The 24,596-nt window shown below is 43.9% G+C and overlaps 1 protein-coding gene across 1 annotated transcript in view; it reads left to right on the top strand.

Annotated features, from left to right (window-relative positions):
- Positions 1-24,596, top strand: part of SLC35B1 (solute carrier family 35 member B1) — a 516,390-nt gene that overhangs the window by 267,291 nt on the left and 224,503 nt on the right. Inside the window, exon 6 of the mRNA XM_044054949.1 lies at positions 11,698-11,858. Within this exon, the coding sequence (XP_043910884.1) occupies positions 11,698-11,858 (161 nt within the window). The remainder of the gene's footprint in view (positions 1-11,697; positions 11,859-24,596) is intronic.

Raw genomic sequence — 24,596 nt, 5'->3', positions numbered from 1 at the left:
TCCTAGCAATAACCTCTGCAAGACTAGTCTCAAAGCTACAGGCACTCATGGCTGTGGAGCCTTTTATCATTTTTCATCCAAATAGGGTTTCTCTAAGGACAAACCCCACATTTATGCCTAAGGTAGTGTCTAGTGTGGCCCTCAACCAAAACTGTTCATTTGGCTACCTTTTATCCAAACCCGCAGAATAAGGGTGAGAAACTTCTGCATTCTTTGGACATACACAGACAACTGCGCTTCTACTTGGACAGAACCAAAGCTTTCAGAAGACTGAGCAATTACTAGTAGCATATGCTGCAGGATCACAAGGAAAGCCTATCTCAAAGCAGATTATTTCCAAGTGGATAGGTCACTGCATTCATTTATGCTATTCTCAACATGGCAAATCAGTGACTAAGGGCATTAGGCCACATTCAACCAGAGCAGCAGCTACTTCAGCAGCCTTCCTCAGAGGCGTGCCAACCAAAGACATTTTAGAGGCTGCAACCTGGAGTTCAGTGCATACTTTTACAAAGCACTGCCACTTACCACTCTACTCCAAATCCAGGGCAGGCTTTGCCACTGCATTCCTGTAGGGCCTCATAGCTGCTCCTAGTTCCATTTAGTTCCAGCCTCCCAACCTTAGCTTTGGGATTCAACCCAGTTGTCATGACTGTAGCAGTGAAACATGATGAACATAGTACAGTTGTGTACCTACCATAAATGTAGATGTTCGAGTGTATTCACTGTTGCAGTCCAGGTTACCCACCCACCACCCCCCTTTTCTTTGCCGGACCATATCTGTACTTCACTATTCTTTACAACCTATGTGATGTATTTGCTTGTAGATGAAGGAAACTTGTTACTTGTGGCATGCATGCTTTATAGACCTATTTTTAGCCTACCCTTTTGGGGGCACCTGACATTTGAGGCAAGAAAAACTGAAGAAAATGGCGTTGGCTGCATCTTTTATATACCTCTGGCGCACCGACGTCAGGGAGGAGGTGACAGCAACCGATGCCGGACCTAGACTTTGGAATTCAGGCCGACTGTGGGAAGCCTGCCAGCAGGATAACCCAATTGTAATGACTGCAACAGTGAATACACTCTAACATCTACATTTATGGTAGGTACACAACTGTACTTTTCAGTCCCAAGGGACACAAAAGACTAGGCAGTGGGGGGTTTCTGCACCCAAACCTGGGAGTAGTAAGACTCCCCCTATGGAAAACTGTCTCAATGACTTGCATTTAAAACTTCTAAGCACTTCCCAACTGAATGCTCCTTTAGGCGGAAAGATTGGTCTGCAGGCCATAAACTGGGAACTCATAACCCAGGACAAATATGTTTTAAATATAGTGTCCCAAGGATACAGATTTCATTTCCACATGTTACCAACACCAAGCGGGTGGCCAGATCTACCCCCAAATCAGTGGGCAGAGGCCCAAAATCCAGTACACTCTCTTAAAACATGGGGGCTATTCAGTTGGTACCAGAAGAGGAAAAGGGACAAGGTTTCTATTCAAGACTTTTCCTGGTACCCAAAAAAGGCAATACATGGTGTCCTATCCTGGACCTTTCGATTCTAAGCACCTTTCTGGTGTTTCCAAAATTCAGAATGCTGACTCTTCACCAGCTGCTTCCTGCGCTAGGCAAGGGCGCATAGTTGGCAACACTAGACTTAAAAGAAGCATACCTGCATATCCCTATCAGGGAGTCTTGCAGAAGATACCTACGCTTCACAGCAGGCTACATGCACTTTAAGTTTTCTGCACTGCCCTTTGGCTTATCTACTGTGCCCCGGGTATTCACAAAGTGCCTAGCCCCAGTCATTGCATTTTGCAGGCAAAGAATTATTCAAATTTACCCATACCTGGACGATTGTCTAATTCAGGCAGAAAGCAAGGACATTCTTTTGAATCATCTGGCCTTTGTTCAAAAGGTACTGACTTGTCTGGGGTTCACCATAAACAAAAAGAAATCGCACCTGGTACCCTGCCAACAAAGTATATTCCTGGGAGCAAGCTTGAATACAACTTCCCAGATGGCTAGAGAAACGGATTCATTTGGCAACTTTCTTCAAACAAGTGGCCACAAAAACCCAGCTATCTGCAAGGCAAATACTGAAAGCCTTTGGGTTCATGGCCTCCTGCATTCTTCTAATTCCGTATGCAAGGCTGCATATGAGGAAACTACAATGGTATCTCAAAAGCCTATGGTGTCAATATTCACAGGATCTAGAAGCGAAAATTCCTGTCATACCTTGCCTACACCTAGAGTTCCTTTGGTGGGCAGAGGCCTGCCACCAAAACAGGTGTCTACCATTCACATTACCCCCTGCCGCCCAAATCTTAGCAACAGATGCATCAGACTATGCATGGGGGGCTCATCTGGCAGGGAAGTGCATTCAGGGCAAATGGAACCCAAGTCAAATGCACCTGCACATAAATCAAAAGGAAATGTTAGCTGTACAGAATGCTCTGACAGCCTTCAAGGACCACATTCTTCCAGGACAACTAATGGTAAAGACGGACAACACCACTGTCATGTGGTACATAAACAAGCAGGGGGGTACACATTCTTACCCCCACTGCAAACTAGCCATGGCATTGTGGAACACAGCCTTGAGCTACCAAGTGAATCTACAAGCTCAGTTCCTGCCAGGAAAACGAAATACAGTGGCAGACGGACAAAGCAGAAAGCTCATGCTCATGGACCCACACGAGTGGAAACTGGAACCAAGGATTTTTCAACATGTTGACAAGCAAATGGGGTAGCCCAGATATAGACCTGTTTGCCTCCCCGCAGAACCATCAAACGGACAAATTTTGCGCAAGGATTCCCCACAAGCTAGCTTGGAAAGTGGATGCTCTATCCTTCAGCTGGAAAAAACAATCAGTTTATACCTTTCCTCCTCTGCCTCTGCTCTCCAAGGTACTAGTAAAGATCAAACAGGACAAGTCAAGAACGATTTTAATTGCACTAGACTGGCCTCGCCAACACTGGTACCCACTCTTGCGCAGTGTGTCACGCTTGGCTCCATGGCGCCTGCCTCAGACTCCTTCCCTGTTGTCTCAGCAGGAGAACCAGATTCTGCACCCTCGGCTGCAAACCCTGAACCTAACAGCCTGGCTAATTACCTAATCTCTCCTTTACCATCCCTCAGTAAATCAGTGATGGATATAATTTTAGAGGCAAGGAGGCCTAGTATTAGAAAATCCTATGCTGCAAAATGGAAAAGATTCTGTGCCTGGAACCAGTCTCAAGGAATGAACCCAGTAGTGCCCAATTTACCTCAGATTCTACAATACTTGACTGAGATGCTTCATAAGGGCTTGTCTTTTTCCTCCATCAAAATTCATGCCTCAGCCATTTCAGCTTATTTTAGGACAGAGCCTCCCCTCTTCTCTCACCCACTGCTCAAGCAGTTCCTCAGAGGGGCCAAAAATTTAAGGCTACACAGGAGAGCTCCAACTCCAGCCTGGGATCTCAGCTTTGTCTTCCTCCTTTCGAGCCAGCTGCTACTGCAGATTTAAAATGTCTTTCCTGGAAAACAGCTTTCCTTTTAGCAATCACTTCTGCAAGAAGGGTATCCGAATTACAGGCCCTTATGGCAGTGGAACCTTTCATCATCTTTTATGCGAACAGGGTGTCCCTCAGAACCAACCCCTCCTTCATGCCCAAGGTGTTATCCAGTGTGGCTCTTAATCAGTCCATTTGCCTACCTTCTTTCCTAACCCACAGAACAAAGGGGAATGGATACTGCACTCTACACAGACAGCTTAGATTCTACTTGGACAGGAGTAAACCTCAAAGGAAATCTGAGCAACAGTTAGTGGCATTTGCTGCAGGGACAGAGGGGAAAGCCATTTCAAAACAAACCATTTCAAAATGGTTAGGCCACTGCATTCATTTCTGCTATAAGCACCATGGAAAACCTGTGGCACAGGGCATCAGACCCCATTCAACCAGGGCTGCATCTACCTACTAGGGACATCCTGGAAGCTGCTACCTGGAGTTCTGTACATACTTTCACCAAGCATTATCATTTGCCAATTTTCTCTAAATCCAGAGCTGGTTTTGCCACTGCAGTCTTGCAGGGCCTTATAGCTGGTCCTAATTCTTTTTAAATTCCTCCTCCCAACCTTAGCTTTGGGAATCTACCCAAATGTAATGACTGCAACAGTGAAACACTAAGAACATAGTACAGTTGTGTACACTTACCATAAATGTAGAAGTTAGAGTGTATTCACTGTTGCAGTCCTGGTTACCCTCCCTCCAGCCGCCTTTCTTCTTTTGGCTATACCTCTACTCTCACTTACTATGCTCTAAAAGCTTTTTGGTGTATTTGCTTTTTTGTTGGCAGTATGTCCTTGTATTTCTAGATTTAATTGCTTCCCATTAGGGGCACCTGACATCTTGGGCAAGAAAAACTGATGTAATGGCGTCAGCTGCATGTTTTATACTCCTGTTGACCTGACGTCATGGAAGAAGGGACTTTCTTGCCTTGCGGTGCAGTTCGCAAGTACCAATGGTTGACTCATGAAATTTTCGTATTAGAGTTTCAGACCCGAAGTCTTCAAAAAAGCTAAGTACGCCATTTGGGATCCTTTTTCTTGCTCTAACCGATGTCAGTAAAAGTTAACAATTGTCTTACCTGTGGAAAGCAAATACCTCATAGAGATTTTCATTCTGACTGCATCCCCTGCATAGGCCCAGACCACAACATCTCTCGTCGGTTTTGTGCCTTATTCAACGCCCAAACTGTCTGTCGTCAGGCTATTTTTGTAGCTAATTATTTTTGTACTCTTTATGTGTACTCCAAAATAGTTTTGTCAATCCAACCGACTATCGAAAAAACGTAAGGATAGAGAGACCGCATAGGCCCAAAACTGCTGCTGACGCTTCCGTTAAGCTAATCGCCAGTCCGCTGGTACTCAGTGAGGTGCTTTTGCTGCCCCTGATACCCGCTACTTGTGATTTGTAGGCCTCTACTGAGACCCATTCGGAGTCCGGTATGATGCGAGATGCTGCTTTGACTATGGAACCTGTGGATGTCTCTACCTTGGATGGGTTTGGAGCTGCTGTGCAGGCACCGGCTTCTGAGGGTGTATTCAGGCCTACAGACATTCATATTAAACAGATGCCATCGTTTTCATCCAGGCCTAAAACTCGCACCATGCCTAGAAAATGGATGACCAAACACCAGGCCTATATGCCTAAAAAACAAATGCTTAGAATGGCTGAAGACCTCATTACCTTGATTAGGGGAAGCCAGCCTTGATGCTCCCTTAAACCAAGACCGCCTTTTTGGCAACAAAGCAGAAGTCCTCAAAAGGATGGAGGAAAAAGCTAAATCTATGCAAACTGTTAAGGATTTCCTACACGTACAGCCTCCCAGATTCAGTAGGCATTGGCCTTGTAAGAACTGGTCCTTTCCAGTCCCTTCTAGGCCTTTTCAGTCCAAATCCTGGAACAGCAGACCACCTAGGTTACAGTCTCAGGCTTCGCACAAACCTAAGCAGTGGGGGACTCCCACTTCCAAAGCAGGGAGTAGTAAGCCACCCCCTATGGAAAAATGGCAGAATGACTTAACCTTAACCCTTCCAGTCCCTGCTCTACTACCTGCTCACTTGGAGGAAAGTTCGTCCTGCATGCAAAAACTTGGGAACTCATTACCCAGGACAATTGGGTTTTAAACACTGTTTCCCAAGGATACAGTTTCCACTTCCACACCCTAACAACACCAAATGATTGGCCAGACGTACCCCCAAATCAGTGGGCGGAGGCCCAGCAGCAGGTTCTGTCTCTGTCCTCAATATCAGAGTTATTCAGCCTGTCCTAGCAGAACAAAGGGGACAAGACTTTTATTCAAGACTTTGTCTGGTACCCAGAAAAGACTACTACTGGCGTCCTATCCTGGACCTCTCTATTCTCAGCACCTTTCTGGTAGTTCCAAAATTCAAAATGCTAACTCTGCAACAGCTTCTTCCCATGCTAGCCAAGGATGCCTGGCTAGCAACCCTAGACTTAAAGGAAGTTTACCTGCCCATCCCAATAAAGGAATCTTGCAGCAAATACCTACGCTTCAGGGCAGGCTCCATGCACTATCAGTTCTCTGCACTTTCCTTTGGCTTATCTACTGCACCCAGGTTATTCACAAAGTGCCTTGCTCTAGCCATTGCATTTTGCAGGCAGAGAAATATTCAGATTTATCCATATTTGGGCGATTGTCTGATTCAGGCAGTAAGCCAGGACTGGCATTCGTAAATAAACTTTTAACCTCACTGAGGTACACCATCAGCAAAAAGAAATCTCACCTAGTACCCTGCCAACAGATTATATTCCTGGGAGCAAGCTTGAACACAACTTCCCAGATGGTATTCCTCACTCCAGAGAAACAAGTTTACCTGCAATCTACTTCATACTATTGGCCACAAAACACCAGCTATCTGCAAGGAAAATACTGCAAGCCTTGGGGTTCATAGCCTCTTGCATTTTACTAATTTCGTATGGAAGACTGCATATGAGGAAACTCCAATGGTATCTAAAAAGCATATGGTGTCAACATTCTCAGGACCTGGAAACAATGATTTCTATCATTCCTTGTATCAAGACAAAGTTCCTTTGGTGGGCAGAGGCCTGCTTCCAGAACAAGGGACTCCCTTTCACTCTACACCCTGCCGCCCAAACCCTAACAACATACGCATCAGACTATGCATGGGGGGCTCACATGGCAGGGCAGTGCATTCAGGGCAAATGGAACCAGAGACAGATGCACCTGCATATCAATCAAAAAGAAATGTTAGCTGTACAGAATGCTCTGACAGCCTTCCAAGACTGTATTCTTCCAGGACAACTATTGGTAAAGACAGACAACACCACAGTTATGTGGTACATAAACAAGCAGGGGAGAAACCCACTTGTACCCACTCTGCAGACTAGCCATGGCTCTGTGGAACACAGCCTTGAGCTACCAAGTAAACCCACAAGCTCAATTCCTGCCAGGTATACTAAATTCACTGCAGACGACTTGAGCAGAAATCTCATGGACCCACATGAATGGAAACTAGATGCCAAAATATTCAACCTCTTGAGGAACAAAAGGGGACTCCAGAGATAGACCTGTTTGCCTCCCCTCAGAACTACCAGTTGAACAAATTTTGCACAAGAACTCCCCACAGCCATGCTTGGAAAGTGGATGGCCCTGTCCTTTACCTGGGAAAGCCTCTGTTTATGCCAGTCCCCCTCTGCCTCTCCTCTTGAAGGTTCTAATAAAGATCAAACAGGACAAGCCAAGGATAATACTTATTGCACCAGACTGGCCATGTCCGCACTAATACCCTCTCTTGTGCAATATGGCTCTGCTACAATCATGGCACCTGCCTCAGACCCCTTCCCTGCTGTCCCAACAGGTGGGCCAGATTCTGCACCCTCTGCTTCAAACCCTGAACCTTGCAGCCTGGCGAATTCCTTGAAATCTCCCTTAGCATCCCTCAGTAAGCAGGTACTGGATGTCATTCTGGAGGCAAGGAGGCCTAGTACTGGAAAATCCTATGCTGAAAAGTGGAAAAGATACTGTTCTGGAGCCTGGCTCAGGGGATGGGCACAACGGTGCCCAGCTTACCTCAGATTCTACAGTACTTAACAGAAATGCTCCACAGGGGCCTATCCTTCTCGTCAATTACAATTCATGCCTCTGCCATTTCAGCACATTGTAATACAGAGCACCCCTTTTCTCTCACCCCTTGTTTAATTCCTTAGAGGGGCCAAAAATTTAAGACCCCCATGAGAGCTCCCACTCCAGCCTGGGACCTTACCTTTGTATTGGAAAAGCTCACTTTTCCCCCTTTGAACCAGCGGCTACAGCTTAGTTGAAACTCCTTTCTTGGAAAACAGCCTTCCTTCTAGCCATCACTTCAGCAAGAAGACTGTCTGCATTACAGGCCCTCATGGCAGTGGAAACCCTTCATTATCGTCCATGCGGACAGGGTTTCCCTCAGGCTTAAGCCTTCCTTTATGCCCAAGGTAGTGTCTTCTGTGGCCCTAAATCAGTCCATTCATTTGCCTACTTTTTTCCCTAATCCACAAAACAAAGGGGAACGAATACTGCACTCTCTGGATGTGCACAGACAACTTAGATTCTATTTGGACAGGACTAAGCCTACCAGAAAATCTGACCAGCTGCTAGTTAGCTTTGCTGCAGAGGCAGAGGGGAAGGCCATTTCAAAGCAAACCATTTCCAAATGGATAGCCCATTGCATTAATTTCTGCTACAAGCACCACGGAAAACCTGCCCCACAGGGGATAAGATCACATTCCACCAGGGCTGCATCTACCTCTATGGCATTTCTAAGAGGGGTCCCTACCAGGGACATCCTACAAGCTGCTACCTCTGTACATACCTTCACTAAGCATTACCACTTGCCTATCTTTTCTAAATCCAGAGCTGGATTTGCCACTGCAGTCTTGCAGGGATTAATAGCTGGCTCCAATGCTCTTTAAGTGCCTCCTCCCTTCCTAGTTTTGGGAATCAACCCAAATGTGATGACTGCAACAGTGAAACATGAAGAACATAGTACAGTTGTGTACACTTACCATAAATGTAGATGTTCGAGTGTATTCACTGTTGCAGTCCTGGTTACCCTCCCTCCGGCCCCCTGACTTCTCTTGGCTCTACCTCTCTTTATGGTTAGTATTTCTATTTTTTCTTGTGCATTTGCTTTTTGATGGGGGTTTTACCATACCATTTAATTGCTTCCTATTATGGGGGCACCTGACATCTGGGGCAAGAAAAACTGATGTAATGGCGTCAGCTGCATATTTTATACCCCTGACGTCAAGGAAGAAGCGACAGCATCCGACGCAGAAATCCGAAGTCTCTGGCATTCAGGCCAGCTGAGGGCTACCTGCAGGCAGATAACCCAAATGTGATGACTGCAACAGTGAATACACTCAAACATCTACATTTATAGTAAGTGTACACAAACTGTACTTTGTGTACACTTACCATAAATGTAGCTGTTCAAGTGTATTCACTGTTGCAATCCTGGTTTCCCACCCTCCAGTCCCCTTGTCTCTCTCTCTTCCTCAATCTTTAACGGAATATTGGTATTTACTTTCTACTGGTGGTGTTATTCCACCATAACCTAGCTCCCTATTTGGGGGCTCCTGACATTTGGGGCAAGAAAAACTGATGTAATGGCGTCGGCTGCCTGTTTTTATACCACTGACGACCTGACGTCAGACCTGGAGTGACAGCAACCAATGCAGAAATACTAAGCATCTGGTATTCGGGACGACTGAGGGGTACCCCTGGCAGGATAACCCAAGTGTAATGACTGCAACAAGTGAGTACACCCTAACATCTACATTTATGGGAAATGTACACAACTGTCCTTTACTTCAGATAAGCTATGTACTCACCATAACCTTCCATCTGAGTAATTTGTCATCAACCATCCCTCCATCCTTCTCCCTGGCCTTGTTATTGGGTTCTTTCGCCTGAGTAACCAAGAGATGGTACCCTTACGACCCTCTTGCTTTTACTTGTAGGTCAGGTATTGCCGATCGGGCTCGTGTTGTGTGGCAAACTCGATCTGAGGGAAGGAAGGAGATGCAGTGGTACTATGGGTAAAGGGAGGAGCTTGGAGCTCTGATCTGTTGCTGGTGAAACTGCAGTCTCAGATCTGGTCAGGATCCAAAGCCCACCCACAGGTTGATAACAAATGAAGTCTAACTACTCAGATGGAACGTTATGGTGAGTACATAACTTCTTTTTTTAGCAGCTCTGTAATTTAATTTTTGGGTACTTTTGAAGGTTGATTAGGCTGGGGGAAGCATATAGGAGAGTTGAGAGTAAGAAGGTTGATGCATTGTTTTTCTGATGCTGTCAGTGAGATCATGTAAAACGTTTTTCTGGTATATGTTTTGTTTAATGGCTTGAAAAATGTGTTGATTGAATTTTAGGAATTCATCAACTGTGACTCCCCCGTGTATGTTTGTTGCACTACCACTATTCTGGTGGTGTTTTTTGAAGAGCATTTGGGATGTTTGTTTTTGGTCTAACAGTTTTGTGGTAAAGAGCATTAATTTTGTTTTTTAGGGTTTAGGAGGAGTTGCGATTTTTGTAGCTACTTTCTTATTGGATGTGATTAGTCTTGTGTAAGTTTGGTTTTGAAGAAGTTAACATAGAACAGATGATGGTGGCCTCATTGGGATATTGCACAATAGATGCCCATGTAGAGGTAGTATGCAGTTTATAAAGATACTGAATTAGAGGGGGTCTACAATTCAGCCTTGTGGCTCACCTGTGTAGACAGGAATCTTATCACTTTACTGCTTGTTTGTTTGAGAGGTAGCTGTGAAACTGACAGGGCTAAGTGGGAGGGGTTGAGGGATGAGTGCCCTGTAATGTAATGTGAAATATACATTATCATAATGTTTCTGCAGAGTGGTGCTTGCTAATAGCATGTGGCAGCATCTGGCTTGAACAGCACTCCTGCATATTCAGCTAGTGCATTACATCATGTCATTTGTCAGTATAGATGCACATACATCCAGAATGTGGGGTTTTAGAGAAAAATGTCTAGTTTTATTGGTAAATATGTACCCAACAAAGGCACACACTGAAAAGGGTTCTGTAAGAGATCAGCTGATAATGGTAATGCCCTTGAGTGTGTAGAAGACCCAGCTAGAAATACCATGGCAATAAACAAATTTTTCAAGGCAACATGGAAGATGCATAAAATGATGTCTGAAAATGAGTGGTTCAGTAATGCACGGTAACCTTTACATAATTTTCCATTCAATTTTAACATGCAGTCAAGCAAAAAAAAAAGACTTCAGACAGGTGTTTGTAATTATTAGTGTTGGTCAACGTATCTTAAGTAAAACCTGTCCTGTGAAATACTTTGCTTTTGAAAGTAAATGTTCTTAACGCTGTCCAGGAGTGCTAATTAAAAATGGAAATGAGAAGACAAAAGTCCTTGAGCAAGTCCATGAAGGCAGTAAAGGAAAGATCTGTCAAAATGTAGAGAGAAGTATATAATTTTCTAGAAACTTTCCCCTTTCGAAGGTACTGTGGACATGTCTAAATCTGTTTTTCCATAAGGAAAACAGATTGAGATTTCTTGTATGGCAGAAGTACATGTCTTGTATGTTGGCACCATTATGGATTACTGGTGCCTCATTGCTCTAGAATCAGAGGTTCGATCCCAATGTTACCGTATTGGCTGGTGGCAGTTGCTCATTTTCCATGCTCTTACATTGTCATTTTGGCTTTTCTGTAGACTTCTGGTTTCATACTGCTTCCCCAACCCAGGATAATTGCTGTCTATATATGTTGCATTTTTTGCATTTGGAGTTTGAGTTGTGGTTGAAAAGGATCTTTATGGGGCAAATTCAAATATCGGATCAACAAGAATAAATAAAAAATTGCTGTTTTAATAGTGTTTACATATGTAAATTACCAATGAAAATTGTACATTCCAACTATTTTACGTGTGGTGATGCTAGAAAAGTTTCTCTTGTCGTTCTGCACTTTGCTGAAACACTTATTTTTATGTATATTTTATATACTTTTCCACAGTGACACAAAGTAAGGTTCCTGAGTAACATCACTTGCACGCAATATTAACAACGTTTTTTGTCTGCACAGATAACTGTTGTCTCGGAGACTAACATGAAAAGTCATTCTAAATTGTTTTTGATTTACAGTCATGCTTCTTGGAGTGACCATTCTAAGAAAGAAGTATCCCTTAGCCAAGTATCTTTGTGTACTGCTTATTGTAACTGGGGTGGCCCTGTTCATGTACAAGCCTAAACAAGGGAAAATTGGGATAGAAGACCAAATGTTTGGACTTGGAGAGATCTTACTGGTATGTATTCATGTAATCGTTTAGACTATTTCATTATGTGTTAAGTACATATTTACATAAACATGTCCAGGTTTTTTGCTAAGGAAGACTATGCTGAGCTTTATTTTGTGCAAAAAGGATGGTCTTCTTTTATTCTGTTATTTGACGCATTCATTGATTTGCGCTGCTTTTTAGACCAACCAGCTATTTGTTTATTTATTTAACATTTGTTTACCAGGAAAGTCCAACTTGGAACCAAGCCAATTTTCAGCAGAGGCCCGGGGAGAAATGCTCCAGACACGTCTTTGTAATGTGGGAGGAAACCAGTGTACCCGGAGAAAACCCACTCGAAGGGAGGGAGGACATGCAGACTCTGCACAGAAGGCACTCCAGCTGAGAATCGAACTAGAGAACCTCTTGCTGTGAGGCAACAAGGCTACCACTGCACTGTGACATCCAACCTTTTATAAGATTAACAACACAAGTTAATAGAAAATTGCCTGCTAATTATATTTTCCATAAAGCTACAAGACTTTTTGTCTCTGTCTCTCTCTGAACATTTACATTGCTTATGTAGTTGTTGCACACTATTCTGTTATGACTGTAATCTCCAGTGGGGTTGTTAACTTGGTAAATGGACTCCTCCAGTGTACCTTAAAAGTCTTAATATGGTGACACTACAAATAATCCAGTATGAACTGCTGGTAGCAGTTCTGGGTACATTGTGGATGCTGGTGGCAGTTCTGGGTACATTGTGGGTGCTGGTGGCAGTTCTGGGTACATTGTGGACACTGGTGGCAGTTTTGGGAGCATTGTGGACACTGGTGGCAGTTCAGGGTATACTGTTGGCATTAAGAAGTGTACTCTTGGCAAACATATTAAAGCTGTACTTAATTTACAAACTTTATTGTTGCTCTGACTTAGAAATGGGGTCCATTGTCATAGTAAGCTTTAAAACATTTGCTGAAATTATAGATGGCAGAAAGTTATAGGCAGAGGAAGAGTGGACTTTCATCTTGGTAGCAGGAATCTAATCTAGCACTATGAGTAATAGCAATGTTAAGTCTGATATTAAATTGAAGGGCACAAAAGTGTTTTAGATGTATAACCTTTTCCATAGATCTCAAAAGAAGTGGTCACCACTTGAAATTGGCATTTGTATGCAATAATTTAAAAATGCAGGTATATCATGATGGGCAAAAGAAGAACACCCAGGTGGTTGTTTAAACAAAACCATTTATAGATAACTTTTGATATTGTCAGTTTGAGAGTACCAGAGTTTGCATGATAAGAGTTCATAGGGGGTAGCTCTGGGGAAAACTTTGTTCCCTTACTTTTTTGCATGGAATTTGAAACTGGGAGTAGAACCTCAATGGTGATATTTATTAGATCTCTTGTTGTACTGCCAGTTCAAACACTTAGTGGCTTATGATACAGCTACTGTTCCATTTGCATTTCTGAAGTAATGTACATTAAACTAAAACTTGTATTAATGGTGAGCCTGACATAGCTGAATCCACTACTCAGGACCCATTTGAGCATGGAGGAAGTAAGAGTCTCATTTTATAAGTTGGAACAGTAGGGAACCCAGAGACAGTTCACCATAGATGTTCATCATATTGATCACTGCTGCAGTAGCCTTAGCTATATGGGTTTTATCTTGCCAAGGATATAAAGCTGGACAGCTTTTAAAGCTTCAGGGCAGCTTCCACATGCCCAAACTGTCAGGCAGCTCAAACTGAGTTGACTAAAAGACAAGTTTGGGCACCAGGCCCTTCAGAGCGCTACGGCCACCGAAGAACACACTCCTGTGAGGCTTTTGAGGATTGATGGTCATTTTGTGCTGATTTTGCTAGGTAGATAAGTTTCCCTCGGGGGGGGAAAAAAACGTCCATTTTTTTTAAATATTGTTGCGGTCTTATCACTTTCCTGTTCAGGAAAGTTATCTAACCTTGGAGTTTTGCGTTTTAACAGACTGTCACAAGACTGTATCTACTTTTAAGTGAGGCCTCTCTTTTTTTTTTCCTCTTTGTTTAAAAGTTGTGTATAGTAACTGAAAACATTGTTTGTGTAGGTGATGTGCTTATTTTACTTTTGTTTGGCCAGCAAAGTATATTAAAGTGCTTTTTACCATGTGTTTATATTAAATGTTAAGTGAACGGCCTTTGCCACCACAGTCAGCTAGCAGTTTGCCTCAGCCACAGGTGGGGGACTCTGCTGTGGCCATTAGTTGTAACTCAGACCACTCATCCCCCCCTCCGTATGTTTCCTGGTATAGCACCTACAGCCACTATGGACTAGATGTTATCCATGCCCTTTGCAGCTGTTGGGGTCCACTCAGTGGACAAGGGTGAGCCACTCTTGCTGGTCCTGAGAGGGGAACAGGAAAGGCTTCCCTAGTGTGTCAGAATGCTGTGCCCATGCATGGGGAAGTTGCTGCTGCCATTAGTAACACAGTCCCATTTTTCTTATTAAAAAGAAACAGAAAAATAAGCATGCATCTACTCCTCAAATTCTTTTTTGCACAGGAGTAATTTCTGGGTCTGATTCAGGGTTTAATTCAGTCTGTTGATCCTTTTTGTGAACTGGTTTCTGGTAAGAGTGATCTCTTTTCTTGTGAAGATGCAAGATTATTCTGAATCTGATGAAGGGACAAATAGAGATTTTTTTTCCTCAGATTCCTGATTCAGATTAAGAGAACAGCTCGGTTTTATTTTCTCTGTGGTGATTTCTCTTTCTCTGAGACTATTGCTAGAATTTCCCAGTGTTTTCAGTGGTAGAACACCAAGGTTTCTCAGTCCCTAAGAAGAATCTTTGAATTGTTGCGGAAGGATTTTCCAGAACCTGCACCTATTCCTGCTGTTCTGTCTGCTTTAGAGGATGTGTGTGTCACTGTCTGCAGTTTTCGTGATAGTCAGCCAGCTGCTCCTAAAAAGGCAGATTGTGTGTATAAAGTTAGTCAGCCTTACAAATTTTATATACCATTCCCAAACCTGACCCAGCAACTATGGTTTTAGTTGATCAATTGACCCCACTGCTGCTAAGCACTTATTTAATTCCTATCCCATTCTTTCTGATACAGATGGGGAAATTTTAAGTATGAGAAAAAGTGTAGTCTGCAACTCTGATTTTCAAAATTTTGAATTGTCAGGCCTATGTGTTAAAGTTTGTTCTGATTGTGAAAGTATGAGAAATGTTTCATCTGCAATTTCTTGTGAGGAAAAAATGCTTTACATAACTATCGTTTCTTCTGTTGCACATCATTGTTTACAGTGTGCATATGACTGTGTTGATACTACTTGCAGGGCTATGGCCACTGGAAAGAGGTTTGCATGGCTGCATTCTCAGGGTCTCCCAGATGAAGATGAAAATTTATAAGTTTGTCTTTGGATAGAGATGTAGTGTGTGGCCCCTCTGCTACAGAGGTGATAAATGTGATGAAAGGGGTAAGCTGTTAGAATTTTTTCAAAAATTTCAGTCCTCCTCTTCCAAATTTTCCAAGTGAATTTCTAACTTCTCATCCAATTTTGGCAAGAAGTAGAATAAACCATCTCAACAAAATACAGGTAAATGATGTTTTAAGAAGAAATGACAAGTGAGTTCCAAGTTTCAAACCTCCTGAAGCCAAGGACAGTCCAACAATTCTGAATGACTAGTCAAGAGACCTTGTGACCCCCTCCCACCCTGGCCCACTTTTCTTCCAAAAAATCTGAATCTCCAATTTTCTTTTTGGTATATCAAGTTTACAGATGGCAGTGGGGAGGAAATTCCTCCTTTCCTGGGAGGGGCATTCCTTATTCTCCAGATCAGCCTCTCTTGTTTCCACAGGTTCATCACGTGCTGTTCCAAGGAGTAATAGAACCAGTTCCTTCTTCCCAGGTAGGGAAGAGTTTTTATTCAAGGATGTTCCTAGTGCCATAGATAACAAAATACTTTGCGACCAGTTCTGGATCTTTCTTTCCTAAACCTGTTTGTGATGGTGTCCAAATTCAAAATGATGATGTGAAGACTGGTAGAGATGGGTGAAGGCTGCCAGCATAGCCAGATAGACAATTCTATCATTTGTAAATATGAATGTTGAACTTAAACAATGTGGCAACATTGCCATCTGCTGTAAAGAAAGGTAAGTCAAGCATTTCTTGTTGGTCCTTTGAAATTAAGATAATTTCATCACTGCCTTTGATGTTTTACAAGTCTGCTGCAGTCCGGCTAGATGAAGGCTTCCTGCCTATTGTTTTAAGGCTAAAGTTAATGACCAGAGTTTACTTGTGGAATGTCCTTTTATTGCTCTAAGTGTAAAAGAATGTAAATGCACTTTGTCAGCCTTGGGAACACCAGGAAGGTGTAAAAGATGATGGAATGTTTAGCAGAACTGGAGTTTCAATTTAAACAGTGAGAACCAGAGATTATTAAGCATTTTTGACTTGACTGTCCAACTCACAGCACTCTGCCTTGCTCTATAAGTAAGTTGTTTTAGAAGTGTGTTTTTTTTTAGGAATAACTAGAAATTAGAAAGATTAGACTGTGTTTTTCTGTGATACCAGAACTATACTACTGATTTTAAGTATTTCTGTGTGATTACTGAACTCTCTTGACTAGCACTGTGTAATAGAAAATATTGTCTTGTGGTTTTTAGTTATTTATTATTAAATATTTTAATAACTTTTAACTGTGGCTGTTTTGTGTAGAGATAAGTTAAGCTGTAAGAATGCATTAAATGTATATAAGGATCCTGTACCAGATCACTCTAATAAGAATTGAGACTGTTTAGTCACATCTACCAATTGGATAATAATATTGCACAGTAATAATTGGACACCCTTTTAAAGGCCTGTGGGTAGCTGATATTAGCTGAGTGGTGGCAGCCAGTACCACCCTATAGTCTGGGTAAAAGGGGCACAGCTGGAGAACCTGTGCCAGCCTTCCCCAGAAGTGTCTGTGTGGTTGTATAACCTCTTAAAGTTTGTATGTACGCTACTTGAGCAGGGACACGAAGCACTGGTTGGACAGAGTGGGTGCTGGAGATTTTAGCTTGCCCAGCCAGGCTGAGATCTGGACCCTATAGCTGTGCCAGTGGGGAGTCTTATTGGGGAGCAAGGGAGTGACCAGTCCCAGACTGACTGTGATCTCTGTGTGCTCTTAAGGGAAATTGCACTTTACTGTGTGTTTGTTGTTGTTTCATCTCATGTGAGACGCCCTCTCTGCTGCTAATGGTGAGGATTGAGGCTCCTTGATTGCTGGGCCAGGGCACGGGCGTCACAGATGTCTCTTCATAATCTTTTACCTCTTCTTCCTATTTCGAGTTTTCCTGGTAACACTAGACTTAAAAGCTACTTATCACATCCCTGTTTATACAGACTTTAAAGTTTTGTTTGTCTGGTTCACATTATCAGTTCTCTGCCTTACCCTTTAGACTATCCACTGCACCAAGAGCGTTCAAAAAAGTGTCTAGTTCCAGATGTTTTTTGTGTTTCACTGTTGCAGTCATCACCTGTGGGGTTATCTTTGTGGTTATAGCCCTTGGCCGGCCTGAATACCAGAGTCAATGTTTTTCTGCGTCAGCTGCTGTTGCCTGCTGCCTGACATCAGGTCATCCGTGCTATAAAGGAAGGCAGCTGATGCCATTACATCAGTCTTTCTTGCCATGGAGCCCATAGCAGAAGCAGTTCACAAGTGTGCCAGTCGATCGCTACCAGAGTTTGAATTGCAGCTGAAAACGTCTAAAGCGAAGTATCCTGTTGAGGATCTTTTTTTCTTTAACTAACCGATGTCTGAGAAAGTTAATTGTCTTGCATGTGGAAAGCAAATACCACACCGAGACTTCCATTCATACTGCGTTACTTGTTTAGGCCCAGACCATGATGTCCTCCGTTGCTGGTTCTGTGCCGTCTTTAATGCGAAAACCATTTGTCGTAGAACTCTTATTGTAGCCAGGTATTTTCATCTTCAGTCTTCGCATTCCAAAATGGCATCCGTCAGCCAATAATCCATAGACATTCTGAAAAAACATAAGGATAGAGATAGACAACACATGGCTAAGCCTTCCGACGACTCTACCGCTAAGCAGGTCATCAGTTCTCTGGAATTCAGTGAGGCGCCTTCACAGCCCTTGATGCCGATTCAGTACCTTTGCAGGCCTCTACTGAGACCCTTTCGGAGTCTGGTATGACGCAGAAATCTTCTTCATATTCCGAGCCTTTGGTTGTTTCTGCCTTGGTTGGGTCCAGAGCTGCAATGCAGGCACCGGATTCTGGGGAGGTTTTTCGGACTACCGAAGCTGGATAAAAAACGACATATTTTCCCTGACTACTGTTTCTCTCAGACTGATGGATACTCTTAGGCCTAGAAGCAAGGCCACTCCTAGGAAAACTACCTCTAGCCACCATTTTACTTCTGCTCCACCACCCCAAGCTCAAATGCTTAAAATGGCGGAGGATCTTATCACCCTTATCAGGGGTAGTTAGGCCACACCTTCTAAAAGGAAAAGAGACCTTTTTCCTGAAATACTGACAGAACAGGCTTCTGAGGAGTCTGATTATTCAGATTTTGAAGAGGAACAACAACCTCTGACTGCTTATGAGGATTCAGATGCAGAGGAATCCATTCCTTCTGCCTCCCCACCAGAAGATCTTTCCTTTGGGGAAACCCTTCACACCCTCAAGGAGCATTTTCACTGGGAATCCCAGGACTTCCCTCAGTCTAAGAAAAGACTAAGAGAGTTTCTAGACCTACCCCAGCACAGACCCTTGGCCATCCCTCCAATCTTAGAGATGGTTGATGTCTTTCATGAATCCAGCTTAACTCCCGATGCCCTCTCACCTGCTCCCAGAAAACCTGACTGGTATTAGAGTACCGGATTCTCACAAATACCTATACAGAAATCCTGCTGCAGACCCGGAGGCATTACACAGGGACTAAAAGGAGCCCAAGGCTAGTTCTGCAAGAATCATATTCCTTCTGACAAGGACTACAGAGCTGTGGACAGATGGGGTAAAAAGGTATACACCTCTGCAACCTTAGCTATCAGAGCACTCAACTGACAGTTCCACATGTTAAAATATCAACAACTCACTTTGGAACTAATAAAACAAAAGATTTCAACCTTTCCTGACTGTGCCAATTCGAAAGAGTTAGCAGATTTACTGCACTCTACTTGTCAAGTGGCTAAATGCTCATTACACTGTGGATATGACTCCCTAGAAGCCTCAAACAGGGCAACAGTGTCAGGTTCCATCATTAGGAGACCTGCATGGTTGAAGGAACAACCTCTCCCCTGATCATATCAAATCTAAATTACTTGATGCACCCTTGGATAAGGACCGCTTGTTTGGAGTAAAAACAGAAGAGGTGCTTAAAAAGATGGAAGACAAAGCAAAATCTATGCAAACAGTAAAATGTTTCCTTCAGGTACAACCTCCTAGGTTCAGCAGGAATTTTCCTTCAAAACACTGGTCCTTTTCTGCACCTGGCAGACAAGGGCAAGGTAAGCCCTGCAGGGACAGACCACCCAGACTCCTATCCCAGAGACAGCAGAGAACCAAACAGTGGGCCACTTCCATTCCAAAGGCAGGAAGTTCTAAGCCATCCCTCTATGGCAAAAACTCTCAATGATTCCCCCTCCCCCTGCCCTCTTTTCACTCACCAGAAACTAGGAGGAAGGCTCACCCTCTGGAAAGAAAATTGGCTTTCTGTAACAAAGGACCCAATGGGGCTTAAAGATCATTTTTCAGGGATACAAATTCTCCTTCAACAAATTCCCAGTTCTAAGAGGGTACCCAGATTTACCTCCAAATCAGTGGGCAGAGGCATTAAAATAAGTCCAAACTCTGACATCCCAAGGGGCAGTAGAACATGTCCCTTCAGTTCAAACAGGCAAAGGCTTTTATTCCAGACTATTTGTTATTCCCAGAAAAGAGGGCACTTGGGTGCCCCATCCTGGATCTGTCCATTCTGAACACCTTCCTAGTGGTCCCCAAATTCAAAATGCTAACTTTGCAGCAGCTGCTGCCTATGCTGACAAAAATGCCTGGTTAGTTACCCTAGGTATAAAACATGCCTACCTCCACATCCCCATAAGGGAATCCTGCAAGAAATTCCTTTGCTTCAGAGCAGGCTCACAACACTTTCAGATCTCTGCGCTACCTTTTGGCTTATCTACTGCTCCCAGGGTATTCACCAAGTGCTTAGCCCTAGCCATAACCTTTCGCTGACAGAAAAATATGCAAATTTACCCTTATCTGGACTGCCTCATTCAGGGAGATTGCAAAGAAAAGCTCCTCAAAGACCTTCTCTTTGTCAAAACCCTCCTAACTTCCTTAGGCTACACCATCAACGAGAAAAATCAAAGCAAACACCCTCAATGAAGATCATTTTCTTGGGAGCACTGCTGGACACAGCATCCCAAATGGCTTTCCTATCCCCAGAAAAGCAGAGCTCCCTGCCTTTCCATTTTATCCAGCTGTCTTTCAGAAGTCACCTCACTGCGAGGAAGTTCCTGCAAGCCTTGGGGTACTTGGCATCTTGCATCCTTCTAATTCCTCTGGCCAGGCTTCACATGAGAAAACTTCAGTGGTACCTAAAGAACCTTTGGAGTCGGCACTCTCAACCTCTACAGACCTCTCTCCTTCTGATCCCCTGTATAAGGGCAGAGTTTCTTTAGTGGGCAGGGGCCTGTGCCCAGAACAAGGGTCTTTCCTTCACCCTCCGCCCAACCAGGCAGACCATTACCACCGATGCCTCAGACATAGCTTGGGGCACTCAACTAGAAGGCAGGTGCACCCAAGGTCTTTGGGATGCCCAGGACCTTCCCTTCCACATCAACCAGAAGGAAATGATGGCAGTACAAAATGCTCTGCCATCCTTCAAACCCACCTCAAGCCAGGGGTTCTCCTTATCAAGACAGACAACACCGCAGTAATGTGATACATCAACAAACAGGGAGGGACCTAATCTTAACCTCTGTGCAGGCTAGCCATGAACATGTGCCTGTGACAGCCTCTTTCCTGGGACTACATCTGATAGTCCAATACCTACCAGGGATCACCACCACCCTGGCAAACCACTTAAGCAGAAACCTACTGGTCCCCCCACAAATGGCAGCTCCATAGAAAAATCTTCTTACAAATTACTCAGGCGTGGGGGACTCCAGAGGTGGATCTCTTTGCTTCGCATCTCAACCATCAGCTGAAAAAAATGTCTGTACCAGGGAGTTTCACCTCCTAGCATGGATGGTGGATGCCTTGACCTTCCTCTAGAACACCCTCTTTGTGTACGCATTCCCTCCTCTGTGTCTTATTCCAAAGGTACTGGTCAAAATAAGGGAGGAGAGACCAAAGGCCATCCTCATTGTTCCAGATTGGCCCAGACAACATTGGTACCCCTTACTGTGCAGCCTGTTTCACCTCCTAGCATGGATGGTGGATGCCTTGACCTTCCCCTAGAACACCCTCTTTGTGTACGCATTCCCTCCTATGCATCTTATTCCAAAGGTACTGGTCAAAATAAGGGAGGAGAGACCAAAGGCCATCCTCATTGCTCCAGATTGGCCCAGACAACATTGGTACCCCTTACTGTGCAGCCTCCCAGGAAGCTTCCCCTGATCTCAGACCTCTTAACTCAGGTGGGTGGGAAATGCTGCACCCAGACTTGCAGACGCTCAAACTATCAAGCATGGCTAATACTCTAATGGCAAACAAGGGGCCCCTGTTAAGCAAACAGGTCCTAGACATTATCACAGAGGCCAGAAGGCCCAGCACCAGAAAATCTTGTGCAGGAGAATGGCAAGGATTCTGCTCCTGGCGCCAGTCCAGAGGAGGCAATACTGCACAACCTTCCATCCCTCATCCTGGACTACCTAGCGGAGCTGCTTAAGTGGCCTCTCCTTCTCCTCTATTAAAATCCACACCTCTGCTGTTTCAGCTCATTTTGATACAGAACAGCCACTGTTCTCCCATCCTTTGACTAAACAATTCCTCAGAAGGGCTTCTAATATCAGACCTCCCAGAAGGCCACCCACTCCTGCCTGGGACCTGAATTATGTTTTGAAAACACTAACTTTTCCACCCTTTGAACCTGCTGCTTCAGCAGAACTAAGATACCTCTCCTGGAAGACTGCTTTCCTCGTAGCTATCACCTCGACCAGAAAGGTTTCCGAACTTCAGACACAGATGGCCATTGAGCCCTTCATCATCTTCTGTGCAGAAGGAGTCTCCCTGAGGACTAATTCCTCCTTTATGCCCAAGGTGGTATCTGATGTAACTCTCAACCAGGCCATACATCTACCTTCTTTCCTAACTCTCTAAACAAAGGGGGAAGAATTCTGCACTCAGACGTGCACAGACAGGTCAGATACTGTCTGGACCGTACTAAACCCTTCAGGAAGACAGACAAACTACTTGTCAGCTTTGCCCCAGGGGCAGACTGGAAGCCCATTTCCAAACGGATATCGCACTGTATCCATTTCTGCTACAGATTGCATGGGAACCCCCCCAAGTCTGTTCGAACCCATTCCACTAGGGCCGTCTCCATTTCCACAGCATTCCTCAGAGTTCTTACCAGGGACATCCTGGAAGCTGCCACCTGGACTTCTGCCCATACCTTTACCAAGCATTACCACCTACCTCGGTTTTCTAAGGCTAGGGCAGGGTTTGCCTCTGCAGTTCTGCAGGGCATGCGGACACATTTACTAGGTCTCTTACTAATCCTAGCACCCCTCTCCTCAGCTTTGGGAATCCTCCCACTGGTGATGACTGCAACAGTGAAACACGAATAACATAGTACAGATGTTCGTGTTTCACTGTTGCAGTCATTACATTTGGGTAATCTGTTGGCAGGTTGCCTTCAGTCCGCCTGATTAACAAAGTCTTGGGTCCTGTGTTGGTTGCTGTCCCTTCTTCCATGACGTCAGGTGTATAAAACATGCAGCCGACGCCATTGCATCAGTCTTTCTTGCCACGCAGTACCCGAAGCAGAAGCAGTTCGCAAGTGCCGGTCGGCCGACTCCTAAAATTTTCATTTTCGAGTTTCAGAACCAAAGTCTTCAACTAAAAAGCCAAGTACCCAGTTGGGGAAACTTTTTCTTGCTCCTTACCGATGTCAGTAAAAGTTAATAATTGCATTACTTGTGGGAAGCAAATACCACATAAGGATTTTCATTTGTACTGTATTCCTTGCCTAGACCCTGACCACTGTGTACCTTGTTGTCGGTTTTGTGTTAAATGTAATCAACGCACTATTAAATGTCTGTACATTTTTGCTTCTAAATATTTTGGCTCACTCTTTAATTATCCAGAAATGTCGTCGGTTAGCAATCTGACTACTGGAATACCTAAAAAACGCAAAGAAAAAAGACAGGCCATCGACGTCCAAAACTGACGACGATGTTTCTCCTAAGTCAGTCGCCAGTTTGCCGGTAGTCAGTGAGGCGCTTTTGCAGACCCTCATACCTACTACTTCTGATTCGCAGGCCTCTACTGAGACCCATTCAGAGTCTGGTATGCAGCAAGATCCTTCAATTATGGAACCCGCGGATGTCTCTACCTTAGACGGGTCCAGTGCCGCTGTGCAGGCACCGGCTTCTGAGGGTGTTTTCAGGCCTACAGATTTGTATATTAGACAGATGCCATCTTCAAAACTAAGGCCAAAATCTAAATCTATGTCTAAAAAACTGATGCCTGGGCCACATGTGCAGGCCCCTATGCCTAAAAAACAAATGATCAAAATGGCTGAAGATTTAATTACTCTGATCAGGGGTAGCCAACCTTCCCCCTTCTAAGAGGCCTAGGCAAGACATTGATTATGAATCTTCTGAACAGGATTCCATCTCTTCTGACTCTTCTAATGAACAGGATTTGTGTATACCTACTTATGAGGACTCTGATGCAGAAGATTCCATTCTTTCTGCTTCTCCCCCTGAGGATTTTTCTTTTGAGGAAACTTTACATAACTTAAGGGAACATTTCCACTAGGAAAGTCAGGATTTATCTGACTCTAAAAAGAGACTTGGGGATTTTCTTCTTCTTCCTCAGCATTGGCCTTTGGCTATACCTCCTGATTTAGACATTGTTGATTGTTTTTTCAGAATCTAGTATGGCTCCTGATTCTCTGCCTCCGGCTCCTTATAAGCCAGACATATTACAGGATTCCAGACTCCCACAAATTCCTTTTCAAAAATCCTATTGCAGATCCTAAAACTAGGGTCCCAAGGGCATTAAGGCTTCTACTGCTAAAAATTCTACCCCTTCTGATAGAGATTCCAGGGCACTGGATAGATGGGGTAAGAAGGTTTACACTTCTGCAACCTTGGCAATCAGGGCTTTAAACTGTCAATTTCATATGCTTAAATATCAACAACATGTCATGGGACTGCTTAAACAGAAAATGTTAATTTCTGACTGTGTGGAAAATAAAGATTTACAGGATCTATTGAATTCAGCTGAACCAAGTTGGAAAACATACTTTGCAATGTGGTTTTGATTCTTTGGAGGTCTCTTAAGGGCTGCTGTAACTGAGTCTGTGCTAAGAAGGCATGCTTGCCTCAAAGAACAAACTCTGCCTGATCATGTTAAAGCAAAATTGTTGGATGCTACTTTACAACAGGACCGTCTCTTTGGTAATAAGGCTGAAGAAGTTTTTAAAAAGATGGAAGATGAAGTTAAATCTATGCAAGCTGTGAAAGATTTCTTACAAGTGCAACCTCCAAGATTTAGTAGGCACTGGCCTACTAAGAAATGGTCCTTTCCAGTTCCTTCGAGAGCCACT

Source organism: Protopterus annectens, chromosome 13.part0 (assembly GCF_019279795.1).
Source record: "Protopterus annectens isolate FY-2018-M chromosome 13.part0, PAN1.0, whole genome shotgun sequence".
Lineage (NCBI taxonomy): Eukaryota > Metazoa > Chordata > Ceratodontiformes > Protopteridae > Protopterus > Protopterus annectens.
This window is presented reverse-complemented; position numbering and strand designations above follow the sequence as displayed.